General features: G+C 44.4%; 1 protein-coding gene across 5 annotated transcripts in view; it reads left to right on the forward strand.

Moving 5' to 3' along the window:
• lama5 (laminin, alpha 5) overlaps nucleotides 1-23,493 on the forward strand; it is a 237,792-nt gene that overhangs the window by 8,454 nt on the left and 205,845 nt on the right. For all 5 annotated transcript variants that reach the window (XM_085923196.1, XM_085923214.1, XM_085923231.1 and 2 more), the window contains one exon: nucleotides 2,553-2,705. In XM_085923196.1, coding sequence (XP_085779322.1) covers nucleotides 2,553-2,705 — 153 coding nt within the window. The remainder of the gene's footprint in view (nucleotides 1-2,552; nucleotides 2,706-23,493) is intronic.

A 23,493-nucleotide genomic window follows, 5' to 3' on the forward strand; every position in this document is an offset into this window, starting at 1 on the left:
ATGGATCGATTGCATGAAACATGATAGTCTTTCACAAAATCACATTGGAGCTTTGCTCCCAAGTCATGAGCGGAAGGCCTCACCTCACGTTGGGGACGTTAATTAGCCGAAACAAAATTGAGTGAAATTTGTAATTGCTTGCTCACAGATGTGTCCTGAAAAACAGGCAGATAACTGAACATTTTTCTTAACCTTGTTGGAGGTACCAAACCCCACTAGTTACATATGCGCATGCACCGAACCCCTCTCTCGTGGGGAAAAAAAAAAAAAATTCTAATTCAAGACATAGATATTTTTTACTCACAACAATTTAAATACCTGCAAATCAGTGTGACATCCGCTGCTCCCGTTGTGAGACCAGTTCAGATATGCGTCAGCACTAATTTACACGATAAATCAGATGTGTTCTCAGCAGTGGAGGCTCTGCCGAACCCCTGAGACCGACTCGCGGAACCGCGAGAGTTCGATCGAACCCAGGTTAAGAACCACTGCTCAAATGTAATTTTGTCAACATTTAGGAAAAATTATTCCTTGATTTATTTGCTCTACATAGAGCTCCAATTATTCCACAGATCTACGTATATAACTATATCGTAGTGTTACCAAAGTACCAGGCAAGATGTGGGTTTGGTAACTGGCTCTTTATTTCACAAAAGAAGAGCTCAGCGTGTGTGCTCCAAGCAAGCGCCCTGGATTGCTCTTCTCGTCCCCCCCAACTGCTGCTTTCACGGCCTTTCTAAACAATCGGTAACTACTGAAGTCTAACAACATACATGTTGCTACTCTAAAACTATATGTCAAATAACTATAACATAAACAACAAGTTTATCAAACCATCTGTGTCACTCCAAATCATTAAATCTCACTCCGGAAGTCAGTGAATAGAACTCATTGTCAGTGAGGCTCCAATTATTTAAGATTCAAGAATTTTTATTGGCCATGTTTGAGCATGCCAAACAAGGAATTTGACTTCAGTACATCTCAGCCTCTGTTCAATCTTTAGGTGACTAACAACACTCAGGATGTGCAAAAATTGACAAATATTCTCAAACATCCCCTGATCTTAAACTCCCAGGAGTTTCCACAGCCATAGTGCGCCCTCATTGCGGTTTAAAGTGAAAATAACACGTGAAGTGATCAACTATTCTAATAAGTAAGTAATGTGTTCATGATCAAGTAAAAATTTGTGAATAATTTCACATGAGTCCCCTTCCCCACCCAAACTATGAAAAAAAACACGTGACTTATAGTCCGAAAAATACGGTAATTATTTTCGTTGAACTTTTAAGAGTTTAAGCTTGTAACTTTTTCAGTGACACCAATTTAAAGTGAAAAAACACCAAATCACTCCTGCAGTATCCAGGCATTATGTATAGTTAACACATGCAATAAGAAAAACTGAGTGACTCTGCTTTTAGGAGCTGATCCAATTGTCTGCTGTACTATATGTATGTGATTCTGAGGCGTTCTGAATGTGCACACATCGTCCAGACTTGGATATTTATTTAATTAAATTCTTTTGTATGAGAGAGATGTAACTGGCTGATTTACGCCCAAGACGTCCAGACTTGGCTTTTCATTTAACAAATTTTTTTCTGTATGAGAAAGATGTAACTGGCTTATTCACGCTCTAGACGGGCCTCTGCATTTTGTGCAACAACAGCAGCAAACTGCCGTGTGATCGAGCGAGAGCGTTTTTGTGTTAAAAAACAAAAAAAGAAAAGAAAATTCCCCATCGCCCACTGCCCCTCAGAGATATTGGTATCTGGGAATAATGGTATATGATGGTCATTTTTGCCTAAAATTCGCGATACAATATTGGTACCAGTACTTGGTGCAATACCACTTACCGGTTCTATGCCACATGCTGATGCCACACATCTGACATGCAGCCAAATAAAGAAAAAAAAGCAGTGTTCTATCCCACAGAGAGAACAATGACCTTGTTTCATATTGTTTTTATTTCTCCAGCCACAACACTGTGCTTGTTGTTTGTCTGTTGTTTACATTAACATATTTTTATTGATTTGGCTGTATATCTGCATGTGCAGTGCCTGACTGACGCTAAGAATATGTTCTCTGTGCCGATTGGCTGTTGCGGACGAGGGACAGACTGTACCCATGTGGGCTTGCTGCAAATACTGACGGAAACTCACTGACTCACTACCCAACCCTGGATAAGTGGAAGAAAATTTATGGGTGAATAAGGTTTAGTTTTAGCAAAATGTTTCAGGAAAAGGTTTAGTTCTTGCAAAATGTTTAAGGTTGGAATTAGTACTATACTGGTTTGGTAGGTGAATACTAAATTGTTGGGATGTTCGAGAGCACTTTTTTACCGACCAATATCAGTGTGAGCACTCAATTCTCGAGTCACTGATACAATACGAAGTACCAATGATACTTTTGATACAGAAAAGTTCCCCAAAAAACATTGACTGAAAATTATGAAGAAACTCCCATATGTCCCAATATAGTATTTTTTTCTTAAAATTATATAGCTTTAATGGAAATTTCTATGCTCGTTTTTAATTATAATGTTTTTCCCCCCTCAGGGCCAGTACTGTGACATTTGTCGCCACGGTGACAGCGACCGTGCCCACCCCATCACAAACGCCATTGATGGCACAGAGCGATGGTGGCAGAGCCCTCCACTGTCGCGCAGTACTGAGTACAATGAAGTCAACGTCACACTGGACCTCGGACAGGTACTAAGGTTTCCGTTTCATAATTAGCCAAAAACTTATGTTCAGTCTTAGGTAAATGTTTAACGTTAGTTTTAGTGAAACACTATGTATGGTGTATATTAGCTCTATAATATTAAGTTTTGGCTAAATGCTTATGTTCTTTTCCAGTTAAATTATTTGCAAAATGACCACTCTTAAAACCTGGGAGGTAAGAAATATGGTCCTTGAAATTTAAGTTCATTCAAATTTTTCATTAATAAACAACAAATGTATAGATTGTGGCGGCTCGGTGGGGCAGTGGGTAGCACATCCGCCTCACAGTTAGGAGGGTGCGGGTTCGATTCCACCTCCGGCCCTCCCTGTGTGGAGTTTGCATGTTCTCCCCGTGTCCGCGTGGGTTTTCTCCGGGCATTCCGGTTTCCTCCCACATCCCAAAAACATGCTTGATAGGCCGATTGAGCACTCCAAATTGTCCCTAGGTGTGAGTGCGAATGGTTGTTCGTCTCTGTGTGCCCTGCGATTGGTTGGCGACCAGTTCAGGGTGTCCCCCGCCTACTGCCCGATGACGGCTGGGATAGGCTCCCGCACGCCCGCGACCCCCGTGGGGACTAAGCGGTTCCGAAAATGAATGAATGAATGAATGAATGTATAGATTGTGAACATAGGTAAGTCAAGTGGACTTTTAAAATGTGTCTTTTTAAAGGCCTTTTGTAGGTAAGTTGCAAATTTAAAACTTTCTAAAATGCAAACTGGTTTTAACTGTATTTCCACGGTTTTTGTTCTCATCACATCTATATTACAGACACACAGACAGGCACACATACACAACAGTGAAGAAAGCTCTTATGATCTCTGGAATGTTCTGTGTGAAATGTTCCTGCTTGAATAGCCTCTTCATTTATTGCTGCTCTGTGTGTTTTTGTGTGTGCATCACTAAAGACCCCCAAAATAAAGTGTAGAAGGAATGTGAGTAAACCTGCCTCAACCTGCACACTTAAGAAGGGGTGGCACTTAAGCATCCTGTGTGCAATAAGTGCTTGAAAGGGATGGAGGCGCCATATGAGGGTGTTGCGGATGCCGAACTCTGTTTGACACTTACTTGCTGTTCTCCTATGCTCACAGATCTTGTATAATGTCATGTTGCTCTGTGTAAAAACTTTGTGTGTGTGTGTGCGTGCGTGTGTGTGCACGTGTGTGTGCGCGCATGTTTGTTATACACTATTTACCTGTATTGTTTCATAAATATATAGTACATGAAAACTTGGGCTAATCAATCAAATTCAAATCAACATCGTGATGCAGAAGAATGTAATTACGGCTTGAGCAGCGACAGCAGCGAGGCCTCTATTGTTTTAGTAAGAGTTTTTCTCTTTTTTTTTTCTGTGAAACCTTGCATTTTTGGCACCCTAAACCTACACAAGAACTCACCAATCTTTGCACACTCATTGGCTCTGGTGAAAAATTTGCTATTTTAAAGTTGTCCTAAATGATGAAAACAAATACCTCTGTAGCGGCACCTACTGTGTAAAAATAAAACCCATTCACGGTTGGTTTGACCGGAGAGTGATGAAGACTGAGCCGTGCCTTTTCTTTTTTAACCTTTGTTCGTTGATACTATAATTGAGTGGATTACAGTACAAATTGACACAATAGTGGCACCACTGTGGATTGTTGTCAGGTCTGGGAGGTGTCAAGAGGCCACGTAAGTAAAACCGTGCAGCCGAGCTTAGCTAATGGCTAGTAGCGAGAATATTAGCTTCAGAAAATGGATGGATAAATAACGCTATGACACTGCAACGTGTTCTACTGTACTCGTTGCAATGTAAAGAGCCACGGATTGTTGGAAGTTCAGCTCTAGAGTGATAGTTTTAATCATTTGTTTTATTTTGGTCTTTGAAAATTGCAAGAAAATTTTTGTTGGTCCTGCTTTAATTAGAAATGTTTGTGCGCGGGTATGAGTGTGCATTTTGTTGTGAAATGGGTGTGTTGAAATGTCACTGCTAAGTACCAATAAATGCGTGATTTTTATGGAGCATTACTGTTAAATGTATATAAAATGCTAGTCAGGTTCATCAAATCGCCTAACTTTATTACCATAATTTTACAACCATATGGCGCACATAAACGTCTTTAATTTTGTCAAAAAACCAAGGTGCGCCTTTTGTGTGGACCAAATTCAAAAATCTGTAAAGTTGTTTTGCGTGGCTTCCGTCATATACGGAGTAGACGTAGATCGTGCTAAAAAAAAAAAAACAATCAGCGGACTAGACGTAACACGTAAAGGAGTACGTACCTTCGCCGCCATTGTTTTGTGTTGCTTCCGCCACGTAGATCGGGACAAAAAAAAAAAAACAGGACTTGACGTGTCACGTGAAGGAGTACGTACCTTCGCTGCCATTGTTTTGTGTGGCTTCCGCCATACAGAATTGTAATATACTGGCACCCGATGAACCAATCAAAGGACATTAGGTTTTACGTCGATCGGGGCGGTAAACCAATCAGACGACTTGCACGTAGAGGAGTACGTACCTCCGCCGCCATTGGCTTCTGCTACTCAGAGACGTGATATACAGGCACCCATTTGCTTACGTTTACGTTTGCTTACAAGGCACAATCAGAGGACTGGACGTGACACGTAGATTAAGTCCCAATGATTGTCACACATTGTGGCGAAATTAATCCTCTGCATTTAACCCATCCCCATGTGATTTTGATCCATCCCCTCGGGGAGAGGAGAGCAGTGAGCAGCAGCGGAGCTGCGCTCGGGGATCATTTTGGTGATCTAACCCCCCAATTCCAACCTTTAATGCTGAGTGCCAAGCAGGGAGGCAATGGGTCCCATTTTTATAGTCTTTGGTATGACCCGGCCAGGGTTTGAACCCACAACCTTCCGGTCTCAGGGCGGACACTCTACCATTAGGCCACTGAGCTGGATTTATGTATTTAGATGAATATGTATCTCCGCATAGACAGAGACATGCTTACGAGGCACAATTCAAGCTTCCTGGAAAGCCGGAATCATTGCCGAAGAGCAACGTGACGAGACAATGATGAGGGAAATTGGCATGTCAGATGGCGAACTTGCCCAACTGTTTAATTTGGATACAGAAGATGAGGACTTGGATGGATTTGCGTATAAATATCGATCAACAATAATGTGAGTACAGTAGTGTACATGGTTAAACAGTAGAATAAAGTACAACCGAACTCACTTTCTTGCTCCCGTGATGGTTTTTTTTTTTTTTTTGTTTACCGTAAATCATGGCATACATGCGCCTTATGATGTGGTGTGCCCTATGTGTGTGTTAAATACAATAATGGCACACATACAGTAACTGAGACTGCGCCGTTTAGCAAAGATGTGCCCTTTGGTCATGAAAATACAATAATAGGTACTGATACCCATCAGGGCAGCACGGTGGTCAGTTGAAATTTTTTCTTTTATCCTGCAACAACAGATACAGATTTTGTTGTATACACAAAGTAATGTAGTAATGTGTAACATGATAAGGAAAATTCGGACCCAGAAACAGAAGTCGAAAAATAATTGTCTTAATGTAAAATCAATACAAAGTAACAGGATTGGATGCAGAAGGGGATGGCAGAAAAGTAGACCTTCTGACAAGGTTTCATTGAGCAATTCAAGCTAATGAAAGACACCCGGGAACTCACAACTCTGCTATGCAACATAACAATTGTAACTGACAACATCAAGGACCCAAACTATCACAGCACGTCGTACATCCCAATTTTTTTTATTGATAGAAATTGTTCATGCTCTTATGTGGATGATAGCTACAATTTATATTTCTGAATCTAGCGAAGTCATAGTCAAGATTCCGCCACTGCACTTATTGGGTCAGAGTTATCTGCTCTGTTTTATCATTTTAGCCTCCTTCTCCTCCGCCTCTTGCTCATCTGGAACACCCTTGAAATTTGTAGCAGATTAACATAATGAGGCAATGGGAGTAGGGTCAGTCTGAGTTCATAATTTACAAGCTAAATATGTTAATTCTGTTTTATATAAACAGAAAATGGATGGATGAGTGTTTAATCCTCATGTTTCATTTGTCAGTTTTACAGGAATTTTAACATGGGCGCAACCCTGATTTTGGAATTTTTATTATAGTTTTGATTTAGATTAGAATTTTTCAAATTCAGTTTTAATTTTTCTTTAGAGTTGTTCTTTCCATTAGTTCAAAAACGCGCCGTTTATTAGTTTTGTTTTTATTAGTGTTAAGTTTTTTATGCATATGGAGATTTGTTGAGTGCAATATATATATATATATATATATATATATATATATATATATATATATATATATATATATATATATATATATATATATATATATATATATATAAATTAAAAGGTCACAATAAGTAATGCATAATAAAGTAAACTACAATTCCCAAATGGCTGTTTGACCTTTTGTCTTCTTTATGGACAAACAGTAATACCAAATTATAAACATTTAAAATAAACCCAAAGATAAAAATGAAGGACATTTTCTATATAACTATAGTTAGTTTTAGTCTAGTTTAAACGTAAAATTCAGTTTGTTAGTTCCCGTTATTGTTATTTCATTAGTAAAAATGTTTTTTAAATTTGAATTTTTGTAATTTATTCTGTGATCATTAATTGAACAACGTTGATTGAAAGTTGCATAGCATGCTTTGCACAGAGGCTGAAATAAAACAAAGTAGATGCACTGACATACTAACTGTTGCACTTAAAAAAAGAAGAGATTGATACGTAAATAGCAATATATAAATTATATAATATATATAAATTTACAAAATCAGTAAAAAATGAACGTGAAATACTTGCCATCTTACTTAATATTGGTAGTATTAGTTTTATTTTAGTCCATCCATCTTCTTCCGCTTATCCAGGGTCGGGTCACCGGGGCAGCAGCTTTAGGAGGGACTAAACAGTGTTGACTGTGCTTCCCCCCTCCTGAGACGGTGGATGGTGGACCAGAATCTCCGCGAAGCCGTCCGGACGTCATTCTCCATGGCCTCACCAAACTCCTCCCACGCCCGGGTTTTTGTCTCAGCAACCGTTGAAGCCGCGTTCCGCTTGGCCATCCGGTACGCGTCAGCTGCCTCCGGAGTCCCGCAGCCCAAAACGGCCCAATAGGACTCCTTCTTCAGCTTGACGGCCAGCGGGTTTGGGGATTGCCACCAAACATGGGGATGGGTTAAATGCAGAGGACAAATTTCACCACACCCAGATGTGTGTGTGACGATGATCATTGGGACTTTAGCCTTGGGGGGGGGGGCAGGCAATAACAACCTTACGGCCACAGCTCCGGTCGGCTGCTTCAACAATGGAGGCGTGGAACATGGTCCACTCTGACTCAATGTCCCCCGCCTCCCTCGGGACGTGGGAAAAGCTCTGCCGGAGGTGGGAGTTGAAGCTCTTCCTGACAGGGGATTCTGACAGACGTTCCCAGCAGACCCTCACAGAGCGTTTGGGCCTGCCAGGTCGGACCGGCATCTTCCCCCACCATCGGAGCCAACCCACCACCAGTTGGTGGTGATCAGTTGACAGCTCCGCCCCTCTCTTCACCCGAGTGTCCAAAACATGCGGCCGCAAATCCGATGACACGACTAAAAAGTCGATCATCGAACTTGGCCTAGGGTGTCCTGGTGCAAAGTGCACACAAGGACACCCTTATGCTTGATCATGGTGTTCATCATAGAAAATCCGTGTCGAGCACAGAAGTCCAACAATAGAACACCGCTCGGGTTCAGATGGGGGGGGGGCGTTTCTCCCAATCACGCGCTTCCAGGTCTCACTGTCATTGCCCACTTGAGCATTGAAGTCACCCAGTAGAATGATGGAGTCCCCAGAAGGAACGCTCTCCAGCACTTCCTCCAGGGACCCCAAGAAGAGTGGGTACTCTGAGCTGCCGTTCGGTGCATAGACACAAACAGTCAGGGCCCGTCCCCCCACCCGAAGGCGGAGGGAGGCTACCATCTCGTTCACCGGGGTGAACCCCAATGTCCAGGCGCCCAGCCGGGGGGCAATAAGTATGCCAACACCTGCTCAACGCCTCTCACCATGGGCAACTCCAGAGTGGAAGAGAGTCCAGCCCCTCTCGAGAGGGCTTGTACCAGACCCCAAACTGTGTGTGGAGGCAAGTCCGACTGACTAGTCGGAACTTTTCTGCCTCACACACCAGCTCGGGCTCCTTTCCAGCCAGAGAGGTGACATTCCATGTCCCTAGAGCCAGCCTCTGCAGCTGGGGATCGGACCGCCAAGGTTCTCCCCGCCTTTGGCCGCTGCCCAGCTCACTTTGCACCCGACCCCTTTGGCCCCTCCTATAGGTGGTGAGCCCATGGGAAGGGGGACCCACGTTTTCTTTTCGGGCTATGCCCAGCTGGGCCCCATGGGCGAAGGCCCGGCCACCAGGCGCTCGCCTTCGAGCCCCACCTCCAGGCCTGGCTCCAGAGGGGCGCCCCAGTGACCCGCGTCCGGGCGAGGGAAAACTAAGTCCATTTTCGTTTGTCATCATAAGGGGCTTTGGTGAGCCGTGCTTTGTCTGGCCCCTCACCTAGGACCCTTTTGCCTTGTGTGACCCTACCATTATTTTAGTGTGCATACGAATAAGAAAAAAAAAATAACCTTACATGTTTTCCAAGAGCTAGGTTTCGCTTCATTTTTAATGTGATCAAAATTTCTTATGACTATGCCAAGATTTTGAACTAAGTCCAGTGGTACCTCTACTTCGGAATGCTGATACTTACGAACTTTTCGAGATAGGAACTGGAGCCTCGCGATTTTTTTGCATCTACTCACGAACCAAATTTCCACTTGGGAACTGGCACCAACCCCCACCTGTTTCCTTTGCTCTGCCATTCCCGGTTTGTCTTGACACGTTAGCAGTGTTAAAAAAACAAGTAGTGTAGTCAAGTATGTCTCCTAACACAATCCATATGAAACTCAAAATCATAAAGAAGCATGTTGAAGGCATGTGTATCGTTGAGCTTGCGAGGGAGTATGTGCCAAAGTAGGTGCCCCCATGTAAATCTTTATCCCTTGCTGCGGGACTGTGTACGCCTTGAGTGCGGCGGGTAGTACCAGCCTGTTTAATAAAGAATGAAGAACACACTTTTGTGTTGGTCAAGTTTCATCTTTAGACGCTCGGTTCCTTTTATTTTATTTTTTAAGTTCTCACTCACATTCTGTGCGGGGTGCGTTCAATGACCACTCACACAGTCAGAAAACTCATTAATTGCACCAAAAAGTAATGACGAGTACGTGAGCACATTGCAAAGAGTATGCGGAACCATACAATAATTTATCAGCCTGACTTTTTCTGTATTCTCGGCGGTATCTTTACAAGTGTAGAAAATTAGAACAGGTTCCCCCCTCCCCAAGCAAAGTTAGGAGGTCAAGAATAAAGTGACATTTTTTTTCAAGAAAAAAGTGACATTTATTTTTGTTATAAAGGTTTGAAAAATCAAAAATGAAACTGTTGTTTCCTGTGTGTTTGGTCGATGGTCCTCTAGTGGTCCGTGGCGGTATTCCAGGTGGTCTGCGAAATTGGAAATGAAAAATAATTGTAACGTTTGAAAAATAAAGTCAAAAAGTCAAAGTCAAAGTCCGCTTTATTGTCAATTTCTTCACATGCCAAGCACACAAAGAGATCGAAATTACGTTTCCCACCATCCCACGGTGACTAGACAGTACACAACACTCACATCAAATAGCACAGAGTAAAACCGAACAGACAAGAGCAACGAATAGGTAATAAGCAAATAACCCAAATAATAAACAATAAATAAATAAATAGACAAATAAGAGCAGCAAAATGGAGCAAGCGCGCTAATAGCAGACAGCCAGATCATAGCGCAAAAGAACAGGACGTCATGTAGCAGAGGGTGGAGGGAATTCAGGATCCGGACAGCTTGGAGCACAAAGCTGTCCCTGAGTCTGGTGGTGCGGGAGCGCAGGCATCTGTATCTCTTCCCAGAGGGCAGAAGTACAAACAAAGAGTGAGCGGGGTGACTCTCATCACACACAATCGCAGCCGCTTTGCGGGTGAGACGGGAGGCGTAAACTTCCTTCAGGGAGGGGAGTGGAGCCCCAATGATTTTACTCGCAGTGGTCACAATGCGCTGCAGGGCCTTCATGTTGTACTCAGAGCAGCCACCACCCCACACAGCGATGCAGCTGGAGAGGACGCTCTCAATGGTGCCACGGTAGAATGTGGTCATGACGGCGGGAGGAGCACTTGCCCGCCTGAGTTTCTGCAGAAAGTACAGGCGGCGCTGAGCCTTCTTCGCCAGCGACACAGTGTTGGTGGTCCAGGAGAGGTCCTCACTGATGTGCACCCCCAGGAATCTGGTGCTACTCACTCTCTCCACCACAGCTCCGTCGACGGTCAGCGGCAGGTAGTGGGCGTGACCCTTCCGGAAGTCAATGATAATCTCCTTGGTCTTGGATCCTCCTTTCAGGATCACCAGGCTGCAATGCATGCAAAGAGGGCACATAAAATACATAATATGGAAATCAAAAAGTGGATGTCCAGGCCAAAGCAAAGAGCTGTCGGAGGAGCCCTCGATCGTCCTGGCAGTGTCTTCGAGGAGGGTAATCCGCTGCAGTTCCCTCATCCTGAATTGGTCCACGAGAATCTAGATAGCCGCCGTCAGCTTGGGTGAAACCTAACCACCTCCCCAGCCGGGGAAGGGTGGGGGAAGTGGGGTCGGGGAGAGGGAGCAAAAACAAACTCCAGCCGAATCGGCCACTACAGGTTAATTAAAGGCCATATCATAGAAATATGTCTTTAAACGTGTCTTAAATGTTTCTACTGAGGTGGCAGTTCTAATATCCATTGGTAGGGCATTCCAGAGCTCTGGAGCCCGAAAAGAAAATGCTCTAGACCCTCCAGACATTTTCTTGGCCCTCAGTGTCACTAAAAGACTCGCGTTTTGCGAACGAAGATTTCGAGACGGAACATAAGGAACAACTAGGTCAATGAGATATAAAGTCGCTAAACCATGCAATGTATAGGTTAATAGAAGAACCTTGAAGTCACATCTTAAATGGACCGGGAGCCAGTGTAAGTTGGCTAATATTAGGGTAATGTGATCAAATTTTCTTGTCCCAGAGAGCAGCCTTGCAGCAGCATTTTGTACTAACTGTAGACTTTTGATGCTGGACTTGGGAAGACCAGAGAATAATGCATTACAGTAGTCCAGGCGCGACGTGATAAACGTACGTATAATAATTTCCGCATCATTGGTCGAGAGGATTGGGCGAATCTTAGCAATATTACGTAGGTGAAAAAACGCAATTCTGGTTACATTCTTAATGTGCTTTTGAAAGGAGAGCGTTTGGTCAAACATTACCCCGAGATTAGTTACAGTATCACTCTGAGTGATAGTATGGTTATCTATAGTTATAGTGGTTTCCTTAAATAAATGTTGATAACGAGCTGGACCAATTATCAACATCTCAGTTTTATCTGGGTTCAGACGAAGGAAGTTGAGAGACATCCATTGCTTGATCTCCGCAAGGCATGCCTCAGGTTTACAACAGTCCCGCAGATCTGTCATTGATAACGGCATATATTTATTTATTAGTCTATTTATTTATTTATTGTTCATTTATTTCGGTTATTTGCTTATTACTTATTCTTCGCTCCTATCTATTGTTTTAATCTTTGTGCTATTTGCTTTTATGTGTTGTGTGATGTGTCTAGTCACCGTGGGACGGGGTAATTTCGATCTCTTTGTGTGTCTTAATGTGAAGAAATTGACAATGAAGCAGACTTTGACTTTGATATAATTGGGTGCCATCCGTGTAACATTGAAAACTAACATTATATTTACGTATTATGTCCCCAAGCGGAATCATATAAATATTAAATAGAATTGGTTTTAATACCGATCCTTGTGGGACACCACACGTAATCTTACAGAGCTCAGAGGACGTATTGCCATGGACCACTCGGTGCGTCTGATAGATATGAGTGAAACCAGCCTAGTGCTGACCCTGAAATACCAAGACAATCTTTAAGACCCTCTGATAAAATATCGAAGTCTACAGTGTCAAAGGCAGCACTAAGATTGAGTAGTAACAACACCGATGAAGTGTTTGAATCCATGGCTTTGAGGAGATCATTAGTCACTTTACAGTGTAGCATTGAATTCATTTGTAAGATTATCAATAGAGCCGGTATATGGGGGAAATACGGCAGTTGCTAGTGGCAGTAGCTCAGATAGCGCAGTTACAGTCATGGAGTTAATATTCCGACTGCCATAATTCTGATTGCCCTCTTCTCTTTGACTAAGAACTAAAATTTCAAATTTTCTTAAGTAATGATCAGACAAAACAGTATTGTAGTACTGTTATATTTGAGGTTGCCAGTCCTCGGGATAATACCAGATCTAAGGTATTTCCATTTTGATGCGTTGCTGCCTGTACGTCTTGCGTAAAACCAAACGTATCAGTCTGAAATGCCGAAGTAAGTGGCTCTGACGGTAAATTCATGTGGATATTGAAATTGCCCATGATTATTATATTATCTCCATTTGTCGCTAGATCAGCCACGAATTCTGAAAATTCATCCAGGAAGCCAGAGTAAGCCCTGGGTGGACGGTAAACAACAGCAAGATAAAATGATGGTAAAGCGGTGGAGACAGTCAGAACTTCAAATGTTTTAAATACGTTAATCGAACGAGGCTTAAATCTAAGATCGGAATCTGAGATGAGGGCAACACCCCCACCCTTTTTTCGAGGACTCGCCACATGTGAGCTCACAAAATTTGGAGGCGAGGCCTCATTAAGTGGTAGGAGTTCATTACGTTTTAACCAGGTCTTGCAAAGACCAAATACATTTAGATTATGTTCCGTGATGAGGTCATTAACGAGAACTGCTTTCGTATGAAGCAATCTAATATTCATAAAACCGAGTTAAAGTGTAATCGGTCGATCAGGGTTCGTATCTATCAAAGGATTTTTAAACGAAATGAAAGTAAGATTGTGTTCTCTAGGCCTGACATCACCTCTCAATTGTTTATTAGCGCGGTGGGATGATACGACCGTAGGAATCTGATAGTAAATATTTGGTACACATGTAATATTATCTGGAAGAGGCACCGTATCATCAGCTATACCGGTCGGGGTGGAGCGATTGGATTTGTCTACTACCTCAGTAGAAAGTGTGTTCACGTGTACTGTAGCACTTTTCAAACTGTGACGCTCTAGTCTACACAAGGAGCTATGTGCATGCTGAAAGTCTGGCCTAGCGCTAGTTAACTTTAACTTAACTGACTCCAAACCCATCCTGACAGGTGGTCTAATCACCTGTGCCCCGGCCTGCTCTAAAGTGACCTGTCATGAGTGGCTCAAACAGTAATCTATATTCCTAGAAAGAGTAAAGGCGCCTTCACGGTTAGGATGAAGGCTGTCCTTCCTCAGCAGCTCGGGGCGGCCCCAGAAGGAGGACCAGTTATCTATAAAATACAGTCCCAGCATTTTACAGAACTCAGCCATCCATCGATTAAGGGAGACTAATCTACTCATAGGATTGTTTGTTGCTGTTTTTTTAAATGTCACAGATAAGGTTAGAACAAAAAAATCACTGTACATCCTTTTTAAGTGCAATTAGCTTTCTATTCTTTAGAATATAAAACATTTGAATATGTGTTGGAAAATAAAACATCTTAAATAAATCAATACAATTCTACTTCAATAAAAAAAAGACACAAGCTCTATTATTTTTTCACAACAACATTCAACAAATATTTACACATCACATACACCGCAAGTACAGTAGTATAGAAGCTATACTGCAACAAACTGAGGTTGACTAGGGTTGCGGTATGCATCCACTAGCCAATAACCAATGAGCTCTCTGTAAACAATCGCGTTTCTCAAAGTATCCTATAAAATGATCAGAACTGACTAGAGTTCGATCTAACGGTCTGGTACGGCTTACCTATTTTTCCCTTCCATATCGATCCGTAAATTTACTTGAAACATTAACAGAGCAGCCTATTTTGACATGAAATAGTCTCGTGCGTATAGCAGCTAACATTATAGCATTAGCCTACCTGTAAACTCCCATGAGCCTCAGCTCGCAGACTCCCATGAGCCTCGGCTAAGTGTAAACAATCGCGTTTCTCACAAGCACCTATAAAATATTCTGAACTGACTAAAGTTTGATCTAACACATTGGTACTGCTTACCGATGTTTCCCTTCCATATCGATCAGTAAATTTACTGTAATTTTCGGACTATAAGTCGCGTTTTTTTTTTCTTAGTTTGGGTGGTAGTAGTTATTAGTGATGTTTTTCACAAATTTAAAAAAAAAAAAAAAAAAAAAAAAAAAAAGGGAAACCGCGATATACGAACTGCAATGTAGCAAGGGATTGCTGAAATTTGAATTTCAAGTGATGTCAGCGGCTCGACGGTTGTTTACATAAAGGACAAAGATTTGATCACGGGATGATGAAGATGACGAAGGGCCCCACGTACTACCGGCATCATTAGCGGCTTTGTTTGTAAGTGACACGGAGTACGAAGAGTTTGAAAGATTTAATGATTTGGAGTGACACAGAAGGTTTGAAAAACTATTATGGCTTTTACGCACGCCTGCTCCTACTCGACGGAGCTCTCTTTCACCTCCGTGGATGGAAGTCGGGGGCCGGCGCTTGGCCGGGTGGCTGTCCGGGGACGGTGGAGTTGGCTCGGACATGGCTTTTACGCACGGCCGGTCCTATTCTACCGAGCTTTCTTTCACCTCCGTGGATGGAAGTCGGGGGCTGGCGCTCTGCCGAGTGGCTGTCCAGGGACGGTGGATGGGGCTCGGACATGGCTTTTACGCACGCCCGGTCATAATCTACGGAACTTCCGTGGCTGGAAATGCCACCTCCGGGGATGGAAGTCGACGCCGCCGCACGCCTGGAAGTCGACTGTGTTAACGCTACTATATAGTTATATACTAGATCTGTTGAATAACGACGAGGCTGACGTCAGGGCGCACGCCGCGGCGTTGTTGGCAAAGGACGAGGAATTTGATCGATGGATGTAATGATTTGGAGTGGCACAGATTGTTTGATAATATTGTTGTAATTTTATAGTTATTCGAAATATACTTTAAACATTGCTATATGGGTCTGTGAAATAATTAGAACAGCAACTTACGAGTCCGACGTCAGCGGCGCATATGAGGTGCATACGCGGCATTGTTTACATAAAGGATGATCGATGGATTTAATGAATTGGAGTGACACAGATGGTTTTATAAACGTGTTATTTATGTAATATATATTAGAATAACTGAATGATACGTCAGGCTCGTTCTCAGCTCTTCGTTTGTGTTTCTATCACATTAGCATACCTATCGTTTAGCCTGTTGTTGCTTTTTCATGTCTGATCTTGGTGTTGGATTTTATCGAATAAATTTCCCCCAAAATGCGACCTATACTCAGGAGCGACTTATATATGGTTTTTTTTTACGTTATTGTGCATTTTATCGCTCATGCGACCTATATTCCAGAGCGACTTTTAGTCCAAAAAATACGGTACAGTATCTAGAGCATGGGACACCGACTCCAATCCTCAAGACCTCCTTTCCTCAGTGTTTTAGATCAGGGGTGGGCAATCCCGATCCTGGAGGGCTTCATGTCCTGCATGTTTTCTATGTCCCCCTGTTACAACACACCTGAATCAAATGGTCAAATAATTAGAAAGGTCCGCAGAAGCTGGTTAACAACTCGGATCAATTTGAATCAGGTGTATTGCAGCAGGGAGACCTGGAAAACATGCAGGACATGCGGCCCTCCAGGACCAGGATTGCCCACCCTAGTTTTAGATGTAACCTTTATCTAACACAGTTGATTTATGCGATTGATGTGCCGGCTGTGGCAGTAGAGCGGGTTGCTCGGTAACCGGAGAGTCGGCGGTTTGAGTCCAGCTCTTGTTCTTGGGCAAGACCTCACACAGTGCCTCCAGTTTCACTTGCACTGGAGTATGCCTGGATGTGAATGTTTTGGTGGTGGTCAGAAGGGCTGTTGGCGCACACTGGCTATGTGGCTATGTAAATGGTTTATCAGAGTGGGAATGTGTCTTCACATGAAAAATGCATCCAATGTAAAGCATCTTTGAGTGTCCAGAAAATCGCTATATGAATCTGGTGCATTGTTATTATTATTATTCAAATGATCAGCTCCTCAGCAAGCTGTGGCCAAGCATGATAACAAGACTAATCATTTCCATCAGGTGCGTTGTTAGAGGGACACATCTAAAACACTGCCCTGGAGGACTGGAGTTGGTCACTCCTAATTTTGGATATTTGAAACCTAAATAAATATACATTATACATTTTCCTGTGCATGGAAATTTAAGGTCCAGTTTGTATTTCCAACTGCAAATGATGGCAACGAGTTCAAACTGCTTTCAGTGTGGAATGTTACATTGCAGGGTGATGTCTTCTCTGTCTCTCTCGCTATCTCCTCCTTCTCGCTCTCTTTCTTTCTGTTTTATCTCCCTCTGGCTCTCTGTCGTGCCCTCTGTTTCTGTGCTTGTGTTTTGTGCCTGAGATAACAGCCCCTTGCTGGTTTAATGATTGTGTTTTGTGGACATTCCTTGGCGGCCCACACATTCCAGTTGTCTCAGGTAACCATAGAGATAAGACAAGAGACACACAAAGGAACATTGGAGCGGGGTGATTTTTATGTGACCTCTCGCTCTTGCACCCTCTCTATCTCTCTTGCTATCTCTCTCTTTTGTATTTGCTAGTGTTGATTTTTAAGATATGTGATGTGTGAACTGAGGGAGATGGCATCTTCCGGGAATAACATGAAAATTATAATTCTATGCTAGGTCATTTACAACAGCAGGTTGGCATCACTGGTAGCTCTCTCGAGAGGTTTGGATCCTATTTGACTGCCAGGACTCAGTGGTGTCAAATTCATTGTTGTCACGGGCTGCATTGTAGTCATAGGTTTCTTCAGAGGGCTCAACTCAAGTAAATGTATGAACGTCTCATATACAGTATAGGCTACATAACAAATAAATAACTAGTTTTTAAATCAGAGAGTAGTAAGCACTGTTCATATTTTTTAAAAGATGAATGATAATACAAATTGCTAGAAACATCTGTATTTTTTAAAAGTGAAGACAATTTGCAATTTTAGTATTGACATAAAGTCGATGCACAATTTGTCTTCGTGGGCCAAATATGATTACACCGTGGGAGTTTGACACACACGGCATAGGTCGTTTTGAGTCCTGCTCTTCCCCTCTGTTTTTGGTCTTCCACAAGAATCTATTTTGGGCCCCTTGGTGTTTTTATTGTATTTGTTGCCCCATCTTATGAAAACATGGAATTTCCTTTCACCGCTATGTGAATGACAGTCCACAGTGTGCAATTATTTTAAGGGGAACCGCCAAATCAGTGTTGTTGTAAGGCAACCAGCTAAGATAAAGCCCTTTCTCAACAGCACTTAGAAAGAGTAATTCATGTCTTTGTTACATTTCATCTCGACCACTGAAATGCACTTTATTTTGGAGTCAGCCAGACCTCCCTCAAGCATCTCCACTAAGTCCAAAAAGCTGCTGCTCGCCTCCGAACTGGAGTTCGTAAGCAAGAGAACATAACCACAATTCTGGCCTATCTCCGTTGGTTCCCAATACATTTTGGAGTGAATTTAAGATACTTCTATTGTTTTGCCCCAACTTACCCCTCTGAGCTCCTCCATCCCTACGAACCTACCCTGTGCCTTAGCTGAGCAGACCGGATGCTACTGGAAGTACTGAGGACTAAGTGGAGCCTCAGAGGAGATTAAGCCCTTTCTTTTGCCGGTCCTTCTCTCTGGAATGACCTCTCCTTAAATGTTATGCAAATCTCCCTCTCTGTCCATTTTTTATTTGAAGACCCATTTTTATTATTTAGCTTTCGACAGTTACTTTTCTTCTGATATCATTGTCTTTGGTTTTGTCCCATTGGTATATGTGAAGCACTTTGTTACATATGCAGCTCTTGAAATATGCTATGTAAACAAATTTGTTTTGGATTGTATGCTCTCCCAACCTAACCAAGTAGCACTGGTGCAATCAACCTTTAAATAGTTTAATTGCAAAGAATTTGGTTGCACCTTTTTATGGCGTGTTACAACTTGACTATATTTGCTGATTGATATATTTGACAAACTTTAGTTTTGTATGATGTAAAGATTGACAGTGACTTAAGATATATTTGCAAAACATTCCTCCCGTAATGAGATTTTTGTTTGCAACAAGCAACGGCCTATGAAACAGGTCAGTTATTTTAGTACCGTATTTTCCGTACTATACGTTGCTCCGGAGTACAAGTCGCACCAGCCATAAAATGCATTGTAAAGAAGAAAAAAAACTATATAAGTCGCACCGAAGTACTAGTCGCATTTTTGGGAGGACGTTATTTGACAAAATCCAACACCAAAAACAGACATGAACAGGCAACAGCAGGCTAAACGATACGGTATGCTAACGTTACATAAACACAAACATGGAGCTGAGAACGTGCCTGATGTAGCATTAACAGTTATTCAAATAAGTATAACATAAATAACATGTTTCTCAAACCATCCGTATCATTCCAAATTATTAAACCCATCGAAATCTTCGTCCTTTGTGTAAACAACACTGCTGCTGACCCCAGAAGTGTTGCAGTTCAAATTATTCCACATGCCTATATAATTATATATCATCCATCCATCCATCCATCCATCCATCCATCCATCCATCCATCCATCCATCCATCCATCCATCCATCCATCCATCTTCTTCCCCTTATCTGGGGTCGGGCCGCGGGGGCAGCAGCTTTAGGAGGAACTCCCAGACTTCCCTCTCCCCAGCCACTTCATCCAGCTCATCCCGGGGGATCCCAAGGCGTTCCCAGGCCAGCCGAGAGACATAGTCTCTCCAGCCCATCCTGGGTCGTCCCCGGGGTCTCCTACTGGTGGGACATGCCCGGAACACCTCCCCAGGGAGGCGTCCAGGAGGCATCCTGATGAGCTGCCCGAGCCAGCTCATCTGGCTCCTCTCCACGTGGAGGAGCAGCAGCTCTACTCCGAGTCTCTCCGGGATGACCGACCTCCTCACCCTATCTCTAAGGGAGAGCCCGGACACCCTGCGGAGGAAACTCATTTCGGCTGCTTGTATCCTGGATCTTGTTCTTTTGGTCACGACCCATAGCTCGTGACCATAGGTGAGGGTAGGAGCATAGATCGACCGGTAAATCGAGAGCTTTGCCTTTTGGCTCAGCTCTCTCTTCACCACGACGGACCGTGCAGAGTCCGCATTACTGCCGACGCTGCACCGATCCGCCTGTTCGTGCTTCATTCTACCCTCACTCGTGAACAAGACCCCAAGATACTTGAACTCCTCCACTTGATCCAGAGAGGGCATTCCACCTTTTTCCGACCGAGGACCATGGACTCGGATTTGGAGGTGCTTACCCTCGTCCCGACCGCTTCACACTCTGCTGCGAACCGCTCCAGTGAGAGCTGGAGTTATTGGCCTGAAGAAGCCAACAGCACCACGTCATCTGCAAAAGCAGAGACACGATGCTGAGGTCCCCAAACCGGACCCCCTCAATGCCTCGGCTGCGCCTAAAAATTCTGTCCATAAAAATTATGAACAGAGTCAGTGACCAAGGGCAGCCTTGGCGGAGTCCAACCCTCAATGGTAACGAATCTGACTTACTGACGGAAATGCGGACCAAACTCTGGCATCGATGGTACAGGGACCGAACTGCACTTATCAGTTGGCTCGGCACCCCGTACTGCCAAAGCACCCTCCACAGAATCTCCCGGGGGACACGGTCGAACGCCTTCTCCAAGTCCACAAACCACATGTGGACTGGTTGGGTGAACTCCCATGCACCCTCGAGGATTCTGCCGAGGGCCTAGAGCTGGTCCACTGTTCCACGGCCAGGACCAAAGCCACACTGCTCCTCCTGAATCTGAGGTTCGACCTCCTGACAGACTCTCCTCTCCAGCACCCCTGAATAGACCTTACCAGGAGTGTGATTCCCCTGTAATTGGAACACACCCTCCGGTCCCCCTTCTTAAAGAGGGGAACCACCATCCTAGTCTGCCAATCCAGAGGCACCGTCCCCGATGTCCACGCAATGTTGTAGAGGCATGTCAGCCAAGACAGCCCCACAACATCCATAGCCTTTAAGAACTCCGCACGGATCTCATCCACCCCCGGGGCCCTGCCACCGAGGAGTTTTTTAACTACCTCAGTGACTTAGACCCCAGAGATTGGAGAGTCCGCCTCAGAGTCTCCAGGCCCTGCTTCCACAATGAAAGGCGTGTCGGTGGAATTGAGGAGGTCTTTGAAGTATTCTCCCCACCGACTCACGACATCCCGAGTCGAGGTCAGCAGCACACCATCTCCACTGTAAACAGTGTTGACGGTGCACTGCTTCCCCCTCCTGAGACGCCGGATGGTGGACCAGAATCTCCTCGAAGCCGTCCGGAAGTCATTCTCCATGGCCCCACCAAACTCCTCCCACGCCCGGGTTTTTGCCTCAGCAACTGCCGAAGCCGCGTTCCGCTTGGCCATCCGGTACTTGTCATCTGCCTCCCAAAACGGCCCGATAGGACTCCTTCAGCTTGACGGCATCCCTTACAGCCGGTGTCCACCAGCGGGTTCGGGGATTGCTGCCACGACAGGCACCAACAACCTTACGGCCACAGCTCCGGTTGGCTGCCTCAACAATGGAGGTACGGAACATGGTCCACTCAGACTCAATGTCCCCCGCCTACCCCGGGACGTGGGAAAAGCTCTGCTAGAGGTGTGAGTTAAAGCTCTTCCTGATTCTGCCAGACGTTCCCTGACAGTGCGTTTGGGTCTGCTAGGTTGGACCGGCATCTTCCCCCCCACCATCGGAGCCAACTCACCACCAGGTGGTGATCAGTTGACAGCTCCGCCCCTCTCTTCACCCGAGTGTCCAAAACTTACGGCCGCAAATCCGATGACACGACTACAAAGTCGATCATCGAACCGCGGCCTAGGGTGTCAAGTGCACACACTGACACCCTTATGTCTGAAGACGGTATACGTGTCGAGCACAGAAGTCTAACAATAGAACACCGCTCGGGTTTGGATCAAGGGGGCTGTTCCTCCCAATCACGCCCTTCCAGGTCTCACTGTCATTGCCCACGTGAGCATTGAAGTCACCCAGTAATACGATGGAGTCCCCAGAAGGAGCGCTTTCCAGCACCTCCTCCAGGGACTTCAAGAAGGCTGGGTACTCTGAGCTGCCATTTGGTGCATAGAGACAAATAACAGTCAGGACCCGTCCTCCCACCCGAAGGCGGAGGGAGGCTACCCTCTTGTTCACACACCAGCTCGTGCTGCTTTTCAGCCAGAGAGGTGACATTCCATGTCCCTAGAGCCAGCCTCTGCAGCTGGGGATCGGACCGCCAAGGTTCTCCCCGCCTTTGGCTGCCGCCCAGCTCACTTTGCACCCGACCCCTTTGGCCCCTCCTACAGATGGTGAGCCCATGGGAAGAGGGACCCACGTTTTTTTATTTGGGCTATTTCCGGCCTCCAGGCCTGGCTCCAGAGGGGGGCCCCGGTGACCCGCGTCCGGGCGAGGGAAAACTAGGTCCATTTGTCTTTTTCATCATGAGGGGTCTTCTGAGCCGTGCTTTGTCTGGCCCCTCACCTAGGACCCTTTTGCCATGGGTGACCCTACCAGGGCCGTGAAGCCCCAGACAACATGGCTCCTAGGATCATAGGGTCAAACCCCTTCACTAGGATAAGGTGATGACTCACGGAGGGGATATATAAACAGTATATCAAATAATTATCACATACATAACAATTTTATTGATCCATTTATGTCACTCCAAATAATTAAATCCATCAAGTCAAGTCAAGTCAAGTCAAGTTTTTATATAGCCCTAAATCACAAGCAGTCTCAAAGGGCTCTGTCCTCTGCATTTAACCCATCCCCATGTGATTTTGATCCATCCCCTGGGGGAGAGGGGAGCAGTGAGCAGCAGCGGCGCCGCGCTCGGGAATCATTTTTGGTGATCTAACCCCCCAATTCCAACCCTTAATGCTGAGTGCCAAGCAGGGAGGCAATGGGTTCCATTTTTATAGTCTTTGGTATGACCCGGCCGGGGTTTGAACCCACAACCTTCCAGTCTCAGGGCGGACACTCTACTACTAGGCCACTGAGCTGGTGAATCAAAATCTTCGTCCTCTCTGTCACTTAAAAAAAAAAAAAAAACACTGCTGGTGACTCCGGAAGTACATGCGGCGCTATAACTATATAACTTAATTGTAGCGTTACCAAAGTACCAGTCAATTTGTGGGTTTGGTAACTGGCTCTTTGTTTCACAAAACAGGAGTTCAACATACGAGCCAACACACAGTGTGTGTCGCCTCACTAACAAAGTGCCTCTCTCTTCCCTTCTCTTTCCCTCTGCTATCTTCACTGCCTCCCTAGGTAATCGGAAATTACTAATCCCTAACAATATACAAATTGCTACACGAAAGAAACTATATATCAAATAACTATAACTTGAATAACAAGTTTATCGAACCATCCGTGTCACTTCAAATCATTAAATCCATCAAAATCTTCGTCCTCTGTGTCAATCGCTGTCCTCTTTGTTATAAACCAGTGGTCCCCAACCACCGGACTGTGGACCGGTACCGTTCCGTGAGTCACTTGGTACCGGGCTGCCAAGCCACACATAAAAAGAAAAAAAAATCTATATTTTTTCATCGCTGATCAATCAAGTCAGGTCAAGAAGCTCGTTCTGGTCACGTGACATGTTT

Source organism: Syngnathus leptorhynchus, chromosome 1 (assembly GCF_054491065.1).
Source record: "Syngnathus leptorhynchus isolate UIUO chromosome 1, UIUO_Slep, whole genome shotgun sequence".
Lineage (NCBI taxonomy): Eukaryota > Metazoa > Chordata > Actinopteri > Syngnathiformes > Syngnathidae > Syngnathus > Syngnathus leptorhynchus.